This window comes from Mus caroli, chromosome 12 (genome assembly GCF_900094665.2).
Source record: "Mus caroli chromosome 12, CAROLI_EIJ_v1.1, whole genome shotgun sequence".
NCBI lineage: Eukaryota > Metazoa > Chordata > Mammalia > Rodentia > Muridae > Mus > Mus caroli.
Window position 1 is genome coordinate 103,900,454 of NC_034581.1, and position 15,477 is coordinate 103,915,930.

Below are 15,477 nucleotides of genomic sequence, written 5' to 3' on the forward strand. Positions count from 1 at the left end.
GAGAGAGAGAGAGAGAGAGAGAGAGAGAGAGAGAGAGAGAGAGTCATGTAGTGGTCAGACAAGACAACAGCTTATTCTCTTCTTCTACCGTGTGGGGGTCTGGAGATTAAATTCAAGCTGTCAGCTTGGTGGCAAGCACCTTTGCCCATTTACCAAAGGAGCTATGTCAATGACTTTATTTACATTTTATTTAAGGGGGTTCTGTGGAGATCAAAGGACAACTGCAGGAGTCAAGGATCAAACTCAAGTTTGGCTGCAAGCACCTTTGCCCAGTGAGCCACTTCCCTGGCCCAATAAAGGTATCAGTTCACTCAGCTTCTCCTCCTTTTGAGCCTCAGAATGGGGAATGGGGGGCGTCTCGGCTGAGTAAAAGGCTCTGAGCCCTTGCTGGGGGGCTAACAGGAAAAAGGGATTGCCCCAGGGACACTGGCAGAATAAATACCCCCCCACACACACACACACACACTCCCATCCCATCCTCTAAGCCATCCCTGGTTGAAAGCCACTAAGTGAGTGTGTGTGTGTGTGTGTGTGTGTGTGTGTCTGTCTGTCTGTCTGTCTGTCTGTCTGTCTGTCTGTCTGTCTGTCTGCATTTGACGGTGAACATATTGGCGGGACTGTCAACATGTGTCACTGTGAACAAAGATGGATTTGGATTATGTGTGCTTTGGTGTAATTTGTGTGTTGGGTGATTCCACAAATCTGAGACAGATTTGGGGACTGGGCATAGGTGTTGCTATGAGGTGGTACATGTTGGAAAGAATCAGTGCTTTTACGTTTCAGCATGATAAGGCCCAGACTGTGACTGTGGTACCTGCGAGAGGAGGAGGGGGTGGGGGGTGACGCATGATGTCGTCGGTGTTTACCAGTGGTCTCCTGTGTTTACAGGCGGGCTGCGTGGAGGGGCAGCATAGGCAGGAGGACTCTCAGTCTTTTCATAGCTGGCGCTTCCCCTGCTTGGAGCAGATCGGACAGTGTTCCTGCTGCCCTGGTCTGTGACCTGTGCCCCAGGGACAGGCAGTAAGGTTTGCCTGTGCTGAAAGGTGTGTTTGGGTTGGGGGTCCGTGGGGCAAGTGCATCTGCACCTTCCCCAAACTCCACAATGGCAAGGCTCGTCGGAGGACTTCGGCTTTTCGTGGTGGTTTTCGTGTGTGCATCTGTGATCATGTGCATCTTCCACATCTTCGTGGTGTGCGTTTGGGTCCTCCTGGGCTTCTGACCCGCGCCATGTGTGCGCGGGACTCCAGCCCTAAGTGTCTTACTGTGTCTGTGAGCGTTTTTGTATTCTGAGTGCGTGCAAGGGCTTTCGCCCGCCTGGCTTGGTTCCTGAGACTTGCGCTAAGCGGGCCTGTGTGAGCGCCGCCGCCTCCGCCTCCAGCCGCGTGCTGTCCTGTGTGCGGACCGCGTGCCCATCGTGCGCAGGTACCCGTCTAGCCAAAGAGTGCGGCCGCGTGCTCGAGCCGCTTCCGGGCGCCGCGGCGCTGGGGGGCGGCCCCGCCAGGGGGTGGGTCACCGGGACTGGCCGGCGCCTGCCCCGTGCGCGCGAGGCGTGGGCGTGGGCGGGGGCCGCGGGGGGGGGGGACGACAGTACGAAAAGGCGGCGCGCGGGCCGCAGCGGCAGCTCCTCGGCAGCCGCACTTAGCAGCGTGCGCCCCGGTGCAACCCTGGCTTTCTTCCCGCTGGACGCCCGTGCCCCCTTCGTGGTCCGCAACCAGAAGCCCAGCGCAGCCCCCGGAGCAGCCCCTGCACCGCCTCCGCTCCCCGGACCGCGACCCAGGCCGCCCCGAGATGATCGCGACCGGAGCCCTCCTGCGCGTCCTCTTGCTCCTGCTGGCTTTCGGCCACAGCACCTATGGTGAGCCCCCCCTGGCGGTTTGGCTTGCGCCCCCTCTGGGGAAGCCTGCGATGCCCCGCCGACCACCCCACCGACCACCCCATTCTCCCTGTCCCATGCGCCCCAAGTCCCGCCCGTCCCGCCTAACCCTAAGCCCCGCACTGTGCCCGCTTCATCCTCCCTGCGCCACTCTTGCGTGTTGAGCCCAATCCCGGGGTCCCAGGGTTTGTGGGAGGTGGAGGGTCCCGGCCCCTTCTAGCCCGGCAGAAGTGGCGTTCAAGAGGGGTGTCGTTGCGCGGATTGAGGAGGTATGAAAAAAAGAGACTGCGCTGGGAGGTATCCTATTTAAGAAAAAAAAAACGTTCTAAGGTGCAACTTTGGGGGTGTCTGTCACGGCTTATGTGCTTAGGAATAGCTCTTGGGGGCTTTGGGGGGTGATTTTGCAGTCCTAGTCCCCAATTTCCAACAGGAGCACAGCTGGAGCCCCTCTTGTGTGGCGTGTTTCTCTAGGTGAGGGGCTGCGACACTTCTGTCTGCAGAGGCCATCTGTCTCTGGCAGGAGAGAGTTGGCCCCTTCCCGCAGCGACCCCAGCCCTCAATGCGCCAATAGTTGTGAGTGGGGGGTCGGAGGTTGTCTGGGAAGGCTGAAAACTGGATGAGTAAATGCATACAGTAGGTGTCTATTAAAGTGTCAGACTCCCTTAAGAGCGTCGGAATCTCAGAGGCCCTGCAGAGCTATTGCGCAGTTCTTTTAATGTGACCAGTGTCGGGTAGGAGAAACGTGGGAGGTAGGATTTGGCTGCCTGGCTTAACTAGGGTTAATCTTGGGGTAAAATCTAGACTTTCACCTGTGGGCTAGGGAGGTGGGCTTGTCTGGGCTTTCCCAGAGACCTCGAAATCTTCCCTTTAGCTCACTTTGCAAATGGGAGGCTAGACAGAATGACCAGGGGTCAAAGGCTACCTCTTCATTGTCCCTCATTCCTACTTTTAGGGGTCTGGGGGCTCTTATTTTCTTTGGGGAGAAAGGTGTCTGCTTTGCCCTTGGAGAATCAGGGGTGTGCTGTGCTTAGCCCATGGCTAGGGGCAGGCACAATTGTTTTTCTGGGTAGGTATTCACAGATGAGAAATGCCTACTGTGTGCGCCAGGCTGGTAGGACCCAAGAGGGTCTTTGGACTCCATGTTTAGGGTCCCCAGGCCATTTGAGAGAAAATGGACTTTGTAGTGTCCTTTAGGCCTTGTGGGGTGAATTGTGTACCCCTTTTCTCTTCCTCAGGGGCTGAATGCGACCCACCCTGCGACCCCCAGTATGGATTCTGCGAGGCTGACAATGTCTGCAGGTAATGGAGGAAGCTGTTTGGGGGGCCATGGTGGGGTCTGTGGAGTCTTGGAGCCAGGCTGAAAGGAGGGGGTGTGCTTTGCCAAATAAAAACTGCGTCACAGCTTTCTTGCTTCTGCAGAAAACTGGTGGGGGGGGTGGAGGGAGAGAAGGAGGGGTACAGGAGAGAGGGGGATCAGAAGAGTGTCTTGCAGGGGTGGGGAGGCCACTGTAGATCACTGTACCAACTGTGGTTCTTGTGGGGGTCTGGAAGACCCTTGTGTTTCTGCCCTTCAGCACCTTCTCTGAGTTTTCCATTCAGGTGGCTGCTGTTTGTCCCAGGAAGCCTCTGGCCTGGGACTCTACAAAGACCACCAAGTGTTCTCCATACAGCAGAAGACAACTGGAGTCTCCTTTGGACCCCTGCTCCCCTCATGTGTCCCACTCTCTCCCCTTTGTCCACACAGGTGCCATGTTGGCTGGGAGGGTCCCCTCTGTGACAAGTGTGTAACTGCCCCTGGCTGTGTCAATGGAGTCTGCAAGGAACCATGGCAGTGCATCTGCAAGGATGGCTGGGACGGGAGATTCTGCGAAATAGGTGGGCACTGACCTTAGCCTACCCCTCACCCCTTCTCCTTGTCCCCTCTCCCTCCCTTTCCCCCCACCTTGAGGTATACTCCAGAACCCCTAAGGCTCTCTATGTGTAGTATGTGATCCATAGTGTATAAGCATTTCCTGCTGGGCCTCAAATGTATTCACTATACTGTTTACTTCAGCACTGAAGGTTCCCAAACTCGGGGGGGGGGGACTGAGGGGGGAGGTTGAGGTGGGGTCTAGGGGAAACTGCCTGTTGAATAAAGACTCACAAACAAAACAAAACAAAACAACAACAACCCACCATGCTTAGGGTGGCTGGACCACTGACTGGGGCTTCTTGCACAGGTTGCTGGAGTTGAGTTGGGGGGTTGGGGAGTTCTGTGTGTGCTGTGGGGGAGGTGATTCTCAGGGTTCAAACATCAAGAAAAGGGAGCCAACAAACAAATAAGGGAGGGGTGGGCTGAGTGGAGGATGGGATTGGGGAGGGGGACCACTCAAGTGTTACAAGGGGTTGGTGGTAGGGAGAGGCTGAGAAAGGGTTAAGTTGCAGATTGGTGTTATGTGTTGACGTCATTAATTTATATGATCATCGTAGATTGACAGCTGCATTGTTTCAGGGCCATTCTCTCTCATTTACTAAACCTTGTCCACCAAGTCTAGGCAAACGAAGTCCTGGGGAATAAGGGTTTATGTGCCCGCTAAGGTGAGATCCCACCAAGAAGGCAGAAGGTTAGATGCCCAAGGGACTGTCTCCTCAACACTGACCATGACAAATAGGGAAACCAAGGACCAAAGAAACAAAGGGTCCCTCAAATCGTTTATAGTTTCCCTCTCCCGAGTGGTGGTTTGGCAGGTAGAGGGAAGGCTTTGCTGCAGCTGACTCATGCTCAGGCCTTGGCTCTGCAGCCCCTGCAACAGCAGCAGCAGCAGCTACTTGTTTGGGGGTGCTAGGAAAAACCACTGACTAGGGTAGGATCCCTCCATTCTAAATATCTGAACCCCAAACAGCTTTCCAGACAGAATCCTTCCTCACAGATCCTTCCGCCTGCATAGCCACTCTCCATCAGATTCATGGTTGTCTAGGTGGAAATGGCGGGGGTCAAGGGTTGTCCCAGGGGGGAGATAGCCCCTGGGTAATTGCTGGCTTTCTCCCTTACTGCCTGCATGGCCACAGCTGCAGTTCAAGCAAAGGATCCCCTCAGTCCTCTTCATACAGCGGCTGATTTACACACACACACACACACACACACACACACACACACACACACCGCCTTTGGGGTGGGAGGCTTTAGGGGGAATGAGCAGGCATAGTCTGGGGATGGTGGTGGTCGCCAGATCTTTATCTTAAATTCAAGATCCCAATCGGCGGCAAGAGTGCAGGGGCCGGGAAGCCCGAGCCAGCTGCAGAGGCTCTCTGCACTAACGTTTTTTTTTTTTGTTTTTTGTTTTTTGTTTTTTTGCTGGTGCTATCCTGGAAAGATAAACCCTCTTTATGTTTTCTTGCATCACCCAGGGCTCCTGCAGGTTTTTCTGTTGATTGACACTTGTCTCCCCTCAGTCAGGGTGCAAGGCCCTTTGAAAAAGGAGAGAAAAAAAATCTTCATGTGTTGCCTTAGCACCAGGAAACCCTTCCTGGGGGCTGCCTTCACTAGCTGTCTCTCTGGCTAGCCCTGGCTTTCTACAGCTCAAAATTATAGAAAACCCCTAGAGACCAGCAAAGAGAGTTGGGGTTTTTTTTTTGTTTTTTGTTTTTTGTTTTTTGTTTTTTTTTTTTTTTGCTTTGCTTTTATATGGAGGGAAACTGAGGCAGAGCAGGAAGGAGCTGAACTCTGCGGAGCAGCAGGTTGAACAGCCACAAAGGTTCCTTTCCTGTCCCTGCAGAGGAGCTGGGGTCTCTCTTCTCAGTCAGAGACCCCTTGCCCCTTTGTTCAGCTCATCCTGGCTTGCTGAGCCTGAATAATGAAGTGGTCCTGACAGGGGGTATTAAAACACAGTGGAGATACAGCAGTGCTCATGGAAACCCGTATGGACAGGAGAGCGCTCAATAGTTCTAATTTTGCTGCCTTCAAAAGATGTAGCCTTTTTATCCCTGGACCCCCTTAGTTCAGAACCTGAGAACAGAAGGACCACGGGTTGGGGGAGGCAGAGCTGTGGTTAAATTAGACTTCTTGTTTCCCAATGGGGGACTTTGTTGGGAATGTGTGAAGGGCCGGTGGGGGCTTCAGCCCTGACTGGCTCCCAGGCTTAGAGACCTTTCCCCTAAATGTGAGAAGCAGATGTGACAGGGGAGACAGGCCTCAGGGCATCTTAGCTGGCTCCCTGTTTTGTGGAGGAACAGAGACTTCAGAAATAAAGCTTGTGTCGCCACACTCCTAGGGTGCCAGGAGAGGGTCTAGCTGCGTCTCTGGCCTTGGCTTTCTCACTCATGACCTTCCTAACCCTCAGCAATAAAGATCTTTGCATAGAATCACTGCACCCTCTTACTATAAACCCCACTTGGAAATCACTAGCCGAGCCACTTAGGGTTCCTGTCACACTGGCTTCTGGAAAGGAAAGCTAAACACTGGGTTTTTCCCCCACCCCCACCCCATTTCCCAGACGTTCGGGCTTGCACCTCAACCCCCTGCGCCAACAATGGAACTTGCGTGGACCTCGAGAAAGGCCAGTACGAATGCTCCTGCACACCTGGGTTCTCTGGAAAGGACTGCGAGCACAAGGCTGGGCCCTGCGTGATCAATGGGTAAATATTCTGACCTCACTCTAGGAGTCTTGCCTCTCCTCCCACTCCCAGGACCCTTCCAGCCTAACCCAGAGGACCTGTAACCTGATGAAAGATGTGCTCCCGCAATCCGTGCCCCCACCAGTCCACTCTGAGTGGGGGGGGGAGTTATATAGGAATGTGTCATTTCCATAATTAAAAAAAAAAAAGGTCCTGAAGGTGATTTCATATTCCCCTGATGTCCCCGGGCTCCAATGCTGATTGAAATGGGGGTGGAGGTGACAAGCTGGATAATTTTCGAAAGGCAACATAATAAGAGAACAGAGTTCAGCAGGGCCAGCCTGTGAAACCCGCTTAGTGTATTGTAGGGAGCAGTTTAGGGCATTTCAATTGGATTTTCTGGGGTGTCTAAGGAGATTGGAGGAGATGGAGGGGGCACAAGTATTTAGCTAGCCTTAGTGGGAAAGAGGCTCTTTGAGTGGGGGAGGTGGCAGATCTGTTCAAGATCCAGGAATTCGCTGAAGCTTTGAACAGTCAGGAACATAAGGGTCTAAAGATATGTATTTAGAAGGGACATTGAAGGTAGTGACCATTGAACTCCACTGCTGTTTATTGGGAAGGGAAAAACACAGAGCGAGACCTTTCAACGTGTTTCCTTCTAACAGACTTGAACTAGTCTGTCAAAATAGAGCCCAGGGGCCCTTTGGATGTTTTCAGAGCCCAAGTTACTCTGCAGCCCTTGGCCCAAAGCTGCAATGCTCATTCCTGGTGTTGGGGGTGGGGGCTTTTCTTTCCCCCGGAGTTTTGGCATTTATCAGATGACAAAGGGCTAGCTCGTTTAAAAGCACTTACATTAAATGCTGCATGTGCTCCGCTTTGAGCAAACAGCTTCAGTTTGCAAGCTGCACTTGGGTGAATAGACCACTATTAAACAGCTTGCCACAGACACCACTCCCGCCAGCATAGATACAACCCGTATTTCTTTCACTGAGAGTCCCCAAGGATTCCCCTCACAATAGATGGCTGGGCCCACTCCACTAGAAATAAAGATGATCAGGGGTGGGGTAAGGCGGGGTGGGGGATGCAGACTGGACCCCTAACAGTAGACCTCCCCTGGAGAGCCCAGGAACTGTGCCCTTTACTCTCCTCATCTGAAGGATGAGTCCACTGAAAGATCTAGCTCCAAAGTGTTACTAATGCTGCCTCTCCCAGCCTCAGTTTCCCCATCTGACTAGTGACTTACAATCTGTGCTCTGGCCTGAGAGACTAAGAGGTGGGAAAGGGCATGGGAGAGGACGTGGGAGGTCGTTTCTGTCCCTACTGCTCTGACCTAGCCCAGCTCCCCTCCCCCCACAAGGGTTCTTTACCATGTCTTTGTGTTACAGTTCTCCCTGCCAGCACGGAGGCGCCTGCGTGGATGATGAGGGCCAGGCCTCGCATGCTTCCTGCCTGTGCCCCCCTGGCTTCTCAGGCAACTTCTGTGAGATCGTAGCCGCAACCAACAGCTGTACCCCTAACCCATGCGAGAACGATGGCGTCTGCACCGACATCGGGGGTGACTTCCGTTGCCGCTGCCCAGCTGGATTCGTCGACAAGACCTGCAGCCGCCCGGTGAGCAACTGCGCCAGTGGCCCGTGCCAGAACGGGGGCACCTGCCTCCAGCACACCCAGGTGAGCTTCGAGTGTCTGTGCAAGCCCCCGTTCATGGGTCCCACGTGCGCGAAGAAGCGCGGGGCTAGCCCCGTGCAGGTCACCCACCTGCCCAGCGGCTATGGGCTCACCTACCGCCTGACCCCCGGGGTGCACGAGCTGCCTGTTCAGCAGCCCGAGCAACACATCCTGAAGGTGTCCATGAAAGAGCTCAACAAGAGTACCCCTCTCCTCACCGAGGGACAGGCCATTTGCTTCACCATCCTGGGCGTGCTCACCAGCCTGGTGGTGCTGGGCACCGTGGCCATCGTCTTTCTCAACAAGTGCGAAACCTGGGTGACCAACCTGCGCTACAATCACATGCTTCGCAAGAAGAAGAACCTGCTGTTGCAGTATAACAGCGGCGAGGAGTTGGCGGTCAATATCATCTTCCCCGAGAAGATTGACATGACCACCTTCAACAAGGAGGCTGGTGATGAGGAGATCTAAGCAGCGTTCCCACCCCCACTCCCAGGCCCTTCACCCCACCCCACCCCACCCCAGGCCCTTCTCTATTACCGGGGTTCCTTAGAGCTCTCTACGCGGTTTGCGCTTTTTGTGGTGGAGTTTGCTCTATTGTGTGGAATTGAGTGAACGCTATGCTTACATATATTGTCTTGTGTTGCTGTGTGCCATGCTACCACGCTATCTAAGAACCCCTTCCTCCCTATTAATGCATGATAATGAATAATAATAATAAGAATTTCATCTCTAAATGAGTTAAAGAAATAAGTATGTTATTCTAAACTCTTATTAAGTATCAAATATAAAATATCAAAAAGACCAAAAAAAAACATGGTAACAGAACCAGGACTTGGTGCTGAGGTCCCTCTCCTGGAGGGGGTGTCAGCCACCAGGTCCTCGTGAAACCATAAGAGTGTTGTGCTTGACCACTCACTGTGAAAAGGGCTAAACTCTTTCGTTCGTTAATTCTCACGCACACTCACATCAAGTCTCACACCGCAACCCTTAGATCTTTCCGATTGATTGTGACTCTGCAGTGTGTAGTGGCTGTGTGCCAGGCAGAGAGAGACCCCAGGTTGGCTGCTGGCAGAGAGGTTGGGACCTAGTCCTAACCCAGCTGCGAACTCGCTGTGTGACCCTTGGCGAGATTCCCCCACCTCCAACCCTGGGCTACTTCCCCACCCCTCCCCATAAGGGAGGGGTGCAGACACCCAAACACCAAAGTCCTCTCTAGCTCCCAAATTCAGAATTAGGAACGATGGATATATACCAAAACACTTCTTGACTCCAAGAGTAGGATCTGATGGAGACTTGGTCTCATCCTGGGATCCGAAAGGTTTTGGCCTATCCTGGCTGTACACTTGATATTGACGTCGATCCCAATAGCGTTTCTCAAAATGGGGAGCCTCCTGGCTCATGTCCAGTTTGGGAAAAATTGGCCCCTTTAGGTCAAAATGTGCCATTTGGTGTTGCCTCTTGAGCAACCCATTCCCCACCCCAGCCCAAGACTCCACCTCATGCCCCTCAGACCCCACCCCATATCTGCCCCTCACCCTGATGTAGAGTAGAAATGAGCTTTCAGACTTCAGTGTACCTCGAACCACAAGTGCCCCCCCGGCAGAATCTGAGTGAGCAATGCAATCCCCACCAAGGTTTGCACAGGCTTTAGTGACACTATGGCTTGTGGGGTGTTTTCTTGTTCTGTGGCAAAAGTGGGAAAGCAGCTGTCCACAGCCATGGATGTACCTTTGTGTGGCTGAGGTTAGGGCCCTCAGATCCCCAAACACCTAGCCAGCTTCTTAAGTAGAATTTTGACTTATTTTTTAAAAGAGCATCTATCTTTTTTTTTTTTTTTTTGCAAAACAAAACAAAACAAAACAAAACAAAAAAAAGTAGAAAGAAATGGGAGAGAGCCCTGTGTAGCTTCCTGGCTCTTGTTTGGGGTCTGGGTGCTACACAGTCCTTGGGTCCCTGTTAGGAATATTTTGCTTCTTAGATTATTTGGGTAGGAACCTATGCTCCTAAGCTTTAAGTGTGAGCCGTGTTTACCTTGCTCTGAGTACTTGCTTGCAAGTCATTGTCACCGTTGCTGTTCGAATCATGATCACAGCACACACTTCATGGTCATCAGCCATTGGTCATACGCGTCTCCGTTGTCACACATTATCAACCCAATCACCTCTCCAACCTCTACCCCAGGTTCATTTCACCCAAAGCCCTGACTCAAAGAATCTCTCCCCAGCCATTGGTCATTCATTACCTTCAGCCCAAGCCCCTTCCAGTCCCACCCTGAAATCCCTCTCCCATTTAGCCCCAGCCTCATCCTGATGAGGGTGTGTCCCAGCTCCCCAAATCCCCACCACCTCCCATATCCCTGGCTCCTAGCCCCTCTTCCCCTGGTTCCCTCCCTCCCTCCCTCCAGGCCCCTCCCCTGCCTCAATCAGTCCCGCCCTGAGGCAAACCAGCCCCATCACAATCACCTCATTATCCCATCTCATTTTGAGTTCATTTTAAGAAATAAAATCTAAAAAAAAAAATTTAAAAAAAGATATTGACATATGCCAGGTGGGTTTCTGATACCCTTCCTGGCCTCTCAGCGTGAGACCTTGACCGAGTCTGCGAATAATTATGTTCCTCGGTTTCCCCAATTTGGAATTCTACAATTGGACAAAACAGCCTATTTCTCCATTTTTTTTTTTTTATTTTTGATCTCCGTGTTGTGGAGAGCAGCCGTGTCTCTGTGTCTCTCGTGACAAAGGGGGCCCGGCTGTTCTAGCAACTCCTCCTCCATCCAAAAGATCCATCATCCACCATCCATCCAGCCAGGGAGTGCTTCCAAGCACCTGCAGAGTGTAAGGCAGTGAGTGTTCTTGGAGCTGTGGGATGTGCAGGCTGAGGGGCATAGTCTGGGAGGGGAGTAGACATGCATGTGCCCCCAGGAAGCCAAGCACAGGGCAGGCAAAACCCCAAAACTCTGTGGAAGCCGGATGGCCCAGAGCAGGTGCCTCCCTCAGAGTGCCACCACCTCACCTTCCAAAGTGAACAAAGATCAAGAAACCAACATCAATGAGGCGGCCCCGTCAAAATTCCACGGCATCCACCCACACAACAGGAGCAGCGTTTGCAGTCTCACCCTGGTCTTCACGTCCGCAGAAAGGGTCCATCTGCGACCTCACAATATCTGCTGAGAGCATCAGATCTCTGGCTGCCCATACACATCTCCTGTGTTTGGTGTAGTGCAGTGTACGCAACGGGTGGTGAAGCTAAAAGACAGCTGTCTGGGACATTTTCAAACTAATCTGACCCCAAATTAAAAGTGGTGATAATTCTGTAACCAAAATGTCAAGGAAATGTCCACCAGGGCGCTCTTTCTAGCTTCCCCCATTTTTCTTTTTGGCAGGCAAGTCCAGACGCAATGCAAAAAGAAACAACAACCTTGTTTATTGTTAAATAAAGGAACAAGGGCTTTACTTGTGTTTGCTATTTACTTACGATTCGCCAGTTGCATCAGCCCCACCCGTGATGGCCTTAAACATAGGCCGGGAATATTGTGACCTCCATTGAGGACCAGGTCCAACTCTTTCAATGTGGCCTGGTGCCACAGGGTTAAGGGTGGGGGACTTGAAACCTCAGCATTTCCTAGTCACAGGAGGCCTGAGACCACCAGGAGTTGGGGGGGGGGGCCTTGTCCGTATCTTGCTCCCTCAGCGTGGCAGCCCATGGGAGGTGGAGATAGAGCTGAGACAACGGAGGGACATGAACAGGGGCCCTAGGGATCCACACAGGAGCAACAAGCTCTTCCTGCTCGCCAAGTTTGGACCCAGAGTTCTGTGCACTCTTCCCTGGCCTTTCTGAGGTTATTAGAGGGTTGATGCTAAGATGAGAGAGAGCATAGATTAAGAATATCCAACAAGGGCAACTTGGACCATGGCAGGTGTGCAGGCTCCTTTCTCCTAACTCAGTCTCTGTGTGTCCTGGTAGTACCTATTCCTCTAACCCCAGGACACCAGTAGCCATGCGTCAAATCAGCGATGCACCCTCCAAATACGCCACTCTGGAGGCCTTGGGAGCCTCAGTCTAGTTCCTTCTGGCCTAAGAAGTGATCTTCGCTCTGATATCCCATCTCCAGCCTCTCCCATGGCCTGTGTGCGCCCTTGCCTGCTCAGCTGCCCAGGCCCAGAACCTAGGATCTTTAAAGGGATCACCTCCCCATTCTGCCCACCCTTCTGACTCCTCTCATCTCCTTCTGGCTTTATCCTCTGCCCCTTAGAGTCCCAGGCCTATTTTCCCTCTGTGCATCTCTTGTGTCTGCTATGGCCCATTTCCCTCTGTGCACAAATAAAGGAGAGTCCACAGGAGAGACTAGAAGGGGACATAAGATCTTATACCTGGACAGTGTCCTAAAAGCTATAGGAAAGTAGCATGGTCATGCGGGGTTAGGAAACACGGAAGCATCTACATGGAGAATACATTTTTCTATCAGGACATTAACCCACAAATCCCCCCGACGTGATCAGTGGACATGGAGGAGAGATCCAGTGAAGGAAGTCAACCTGGCCCAGGAACTCCAGCAGCCAACACCCTGAAGGAGTGAGAAATGACCAGGTTAGGGACACAGGCCCAGCAAGCGGGTAGTAGAGTAGGAGCACCCAGTTTTGATACTGGGCAACAGAGAAGTGACCTTCTCCGATGAGTAAAGAAACAGACCCGGAGTCAAAGTCAAGAGTGTTTTCTGGGGAAGCAGTTCTAACCAAATGTGAGGTGGAAGCTCCAGTGACCTTAGAGGAGGCAGTGGTCAGGGTGGGTGGGGTCTGGGTTAAGAGGAACGTGAGATGCATCCTGAGCTCACAGCTTGGGAACAGCAGTGGAAAATACCCCATAGATACAGTTACTCCCGAGGCCTTTGTGCTACAGGCTGGACCGGTACTGGCTCTGTTGGGAGGAGGCGGAGCTTTTAAGAGGTGAGGCCAAGTTGCAGGTCTTTAGGTCATGGCACTGTGCCCTTCAAGAGGATTTGGGGCCTCAGTCCCCTTCCTCCTTTTCTCTATTTGCTTTCTACCTATGAAGAAGAAGGAAGGAATTCCCTCCAGGATGTACCACACCACAAGCCCAAAGCGTCGGAGTGAACGACATCCTCAAACACTGTCTTCCTAACTTCATTATCCTGGGTGTGTGTTATAGTTATGCAAAGCCTGATCACACCTGGGCAGGTCGAGGGGGGCTGCAGAAAGGGAGTCAGGACAGAGAGAATTGTGGGAATGGAGGCAGTCCAAATCCAGCCAGCCAGCCAGCCCAGCTCCACTCCTGAGACACCTGTGACGCCATACTATATGTACCTTGCTTGATTTCTTAACTGTCTTACACTACTGAGGAAAGTCCCTGTCACCCCAGCGAAGACCCTCTGCTCGATGAGACACTTAGCTCCTGCCCAGAGGGAAGAAGAAGCCCAGGTTCACATTAACTGAGGAGGGAAACCATGCTTGCCCGGCTTGTGGAGGGTGTTTGGGCTCACCCCTCATGCGTGTTGCTTCACCGTGCCTGTGACAAAAATGAAAACACAGGAGGTTAACTAAATTGCAACCCAGGAACTCTTAAGGAGGAGGAGGAAAAAGGTCCCAGAGAGCTAGAAGGCACACGGCCCCTTAAGTCCTAAACACCTTGTCCTAGGTTATCCATTACTGACCAGCGTGGCCTGCGGGATGCAAGCCTAGGCCTATCCAGTGGATGATAGGTCCACATTTGGATGTGGCTCTGTGGTTTGGGTCACCTGACATTTTCACTTCCTGCTGCCTTCTCTCCTGTGAAAGAGCACAGTGAGGCTGATACTGCACTCTGTCCCAGTAGTTCTAGCTAGCACACAAGACAAGAAAACGCAAGTCAGAATGTATGTGGTTCACAGATACACACGCAGGCAAAACATCTATACACACAAAATAAAATCAATAAATCCCCAAAGGAAAAGAAAACAGGGAGATATGCCTATCACCAAGAAGGTTAAATGGCTATCTCCCCCAAACCCCGAAACTTCGAAAACAGCTAGAAGAAAGAAGCCAGGGACCGGCTGGGGACAGAGCTTAGTTGGTAGTGAACTTGCCTAGCATGAACCAAGTCCTGGGTTTCACCCTCAACCCTACATAAAGTAAGCACGGTTGGTTGTGATGTCACCTGTGATCCCAGCACTGAGTTAGTGGAGGCAGGAGAATCAACAGTTCAAGGTCACCCTTGGTACATTGTGAGTTGTAGCCTGCCTGGGATATGTGAGACCATCTCAACGACGATGACGACGACGACGACGACGACTACGACGACGACGACGATGACGACAACTACAGCATCTCAGAAATAGCCCAAGACAATGTAAGAAGGAAAACACATCTATTGATAAAACCAAAGATTTGAAGCCAGGCAGTGGAGCACACCTCTAAACCCAACACTCAGGAGTGAGAGGCAGGCAGATCTCTGTGACTTCAAGGCCAGCCTGGTCTACAGAGTGAATTAAGAAAATCCAGGGCTGCTGGGCAGTGGTGGCGCAGGCCTTTAATCCCAGCACTTGGGAAGCAGAGGCAGGCAGATCTCTGAGTTCGAGGCCAGCCTGGTCTACAGAGTGAGTTCCAGGATAGCCAGGGCTACACAGAGAAACCCTATCTCAAATATATATATATCCAGGGCTACACTGAGAAACCATGGCCTGGAAAAAAGCAAAACCAAATAAACAAACAAACACCCAATAATCTTGAGTATTTTAAATTAAAATTTTCTATAGGAGTAACCCCTGACTTAATTTATGCACTTAATACTATCAACTTACATGAGACTACGTGAGACTCTCACTCAGAATTTCAGCTGAGAGGATAAAATGAGAACAAGTAAGAAACAAACCCACCAAGTCAAACAGAAAAGCCAGGGGGGAGAGTGTAGCCTGGTGCAGCCGTGTGCCCTTTTAATCCCCGCACCCTAGAAACAACAGGCCGAAATCTGTCAGTCTGTGGCCAATTTGGTCCACATAATGAATTTCAGGTCAGGCAGGGCTACATAGTAAGATCCTGTCTCAAAACAAAACAAAACAAAGCAAAACAAAATATCATGGCTCAGGGCTGGCAGGTGTTTTTCTGCATGGCGGGAACGCACGGCTGAAGCATGAAGCAGAACTTTTAAAGAAGTGTCAGACCCTCCTGCCCATGCACTTTATCATAAGTATGGAGAGACAGAAGCAAGGCTAGGTGATGCATCTCAAGGAGAAGATGATTAGCAATGTCTGGTGGCATTCGTCATTGTCAAAGCCAGATGGGTGCTATTGAAACCTATTGGGTAGACGCCAGAGATTCCGGTGAATATCCCATGAGGCACAGGATGGCAGA

At 52.0% G+C, this 15,477-nt stretch overlaps 1 protein-coding gene across 6 annotated transcripts; it reads left to right on the forward strand.

Moving 5' to 3' along the window:
• The first annotated feature begins 946 nt into the window (after positions 1-946).
• On the forward strand, positions 947-11,589 carry Dlk1 (delta like non-canonical Notch ligand 1). Of its 6 annotated transcripts, none has more exons than XM_021179337.1 (6): positions 947-1,422; positions 1,716-1,855; positions 3,109-3,172; positions 3,618-3,748; positions 6,346-6,487; positions 7,852-11,589. In XM_021179337.1, the coding sequence occupies exons 2-6, from the start codon at positions 1,789-1,791 to the stop codon at positions 8,603-8,605; spliced, it is 1,158 nt and encodes a 385-aa protein (XP_021034996.1). In that variant the 5' UTR covers positions 947-1,422; positions 1,716-1,788; the 3' UTR covers positions 8,606-11,589. The 6 variants fall into 6 exon arrangements, with proteins under 6 accessions (XP_021034996.1, XP_021034997.1, XP_021034999.1 ...); XM_021179338.1 differs by lacking the exon at positions 947-1,422 and having other exon boundaries at positions 1,590-1,855; positions 7,852-8,137; positions 8,291-11,589; XM_021179340.1 differs by lacking the exon at positions 947-1,422 and having other exon boundaries at positions 1,590-1,855; positions 7,852-8,137; positions 8,357-11,589.
• The last annotated feature ends 3,888 nt before the right edge of the window (positions 11,590-15,477 follow it).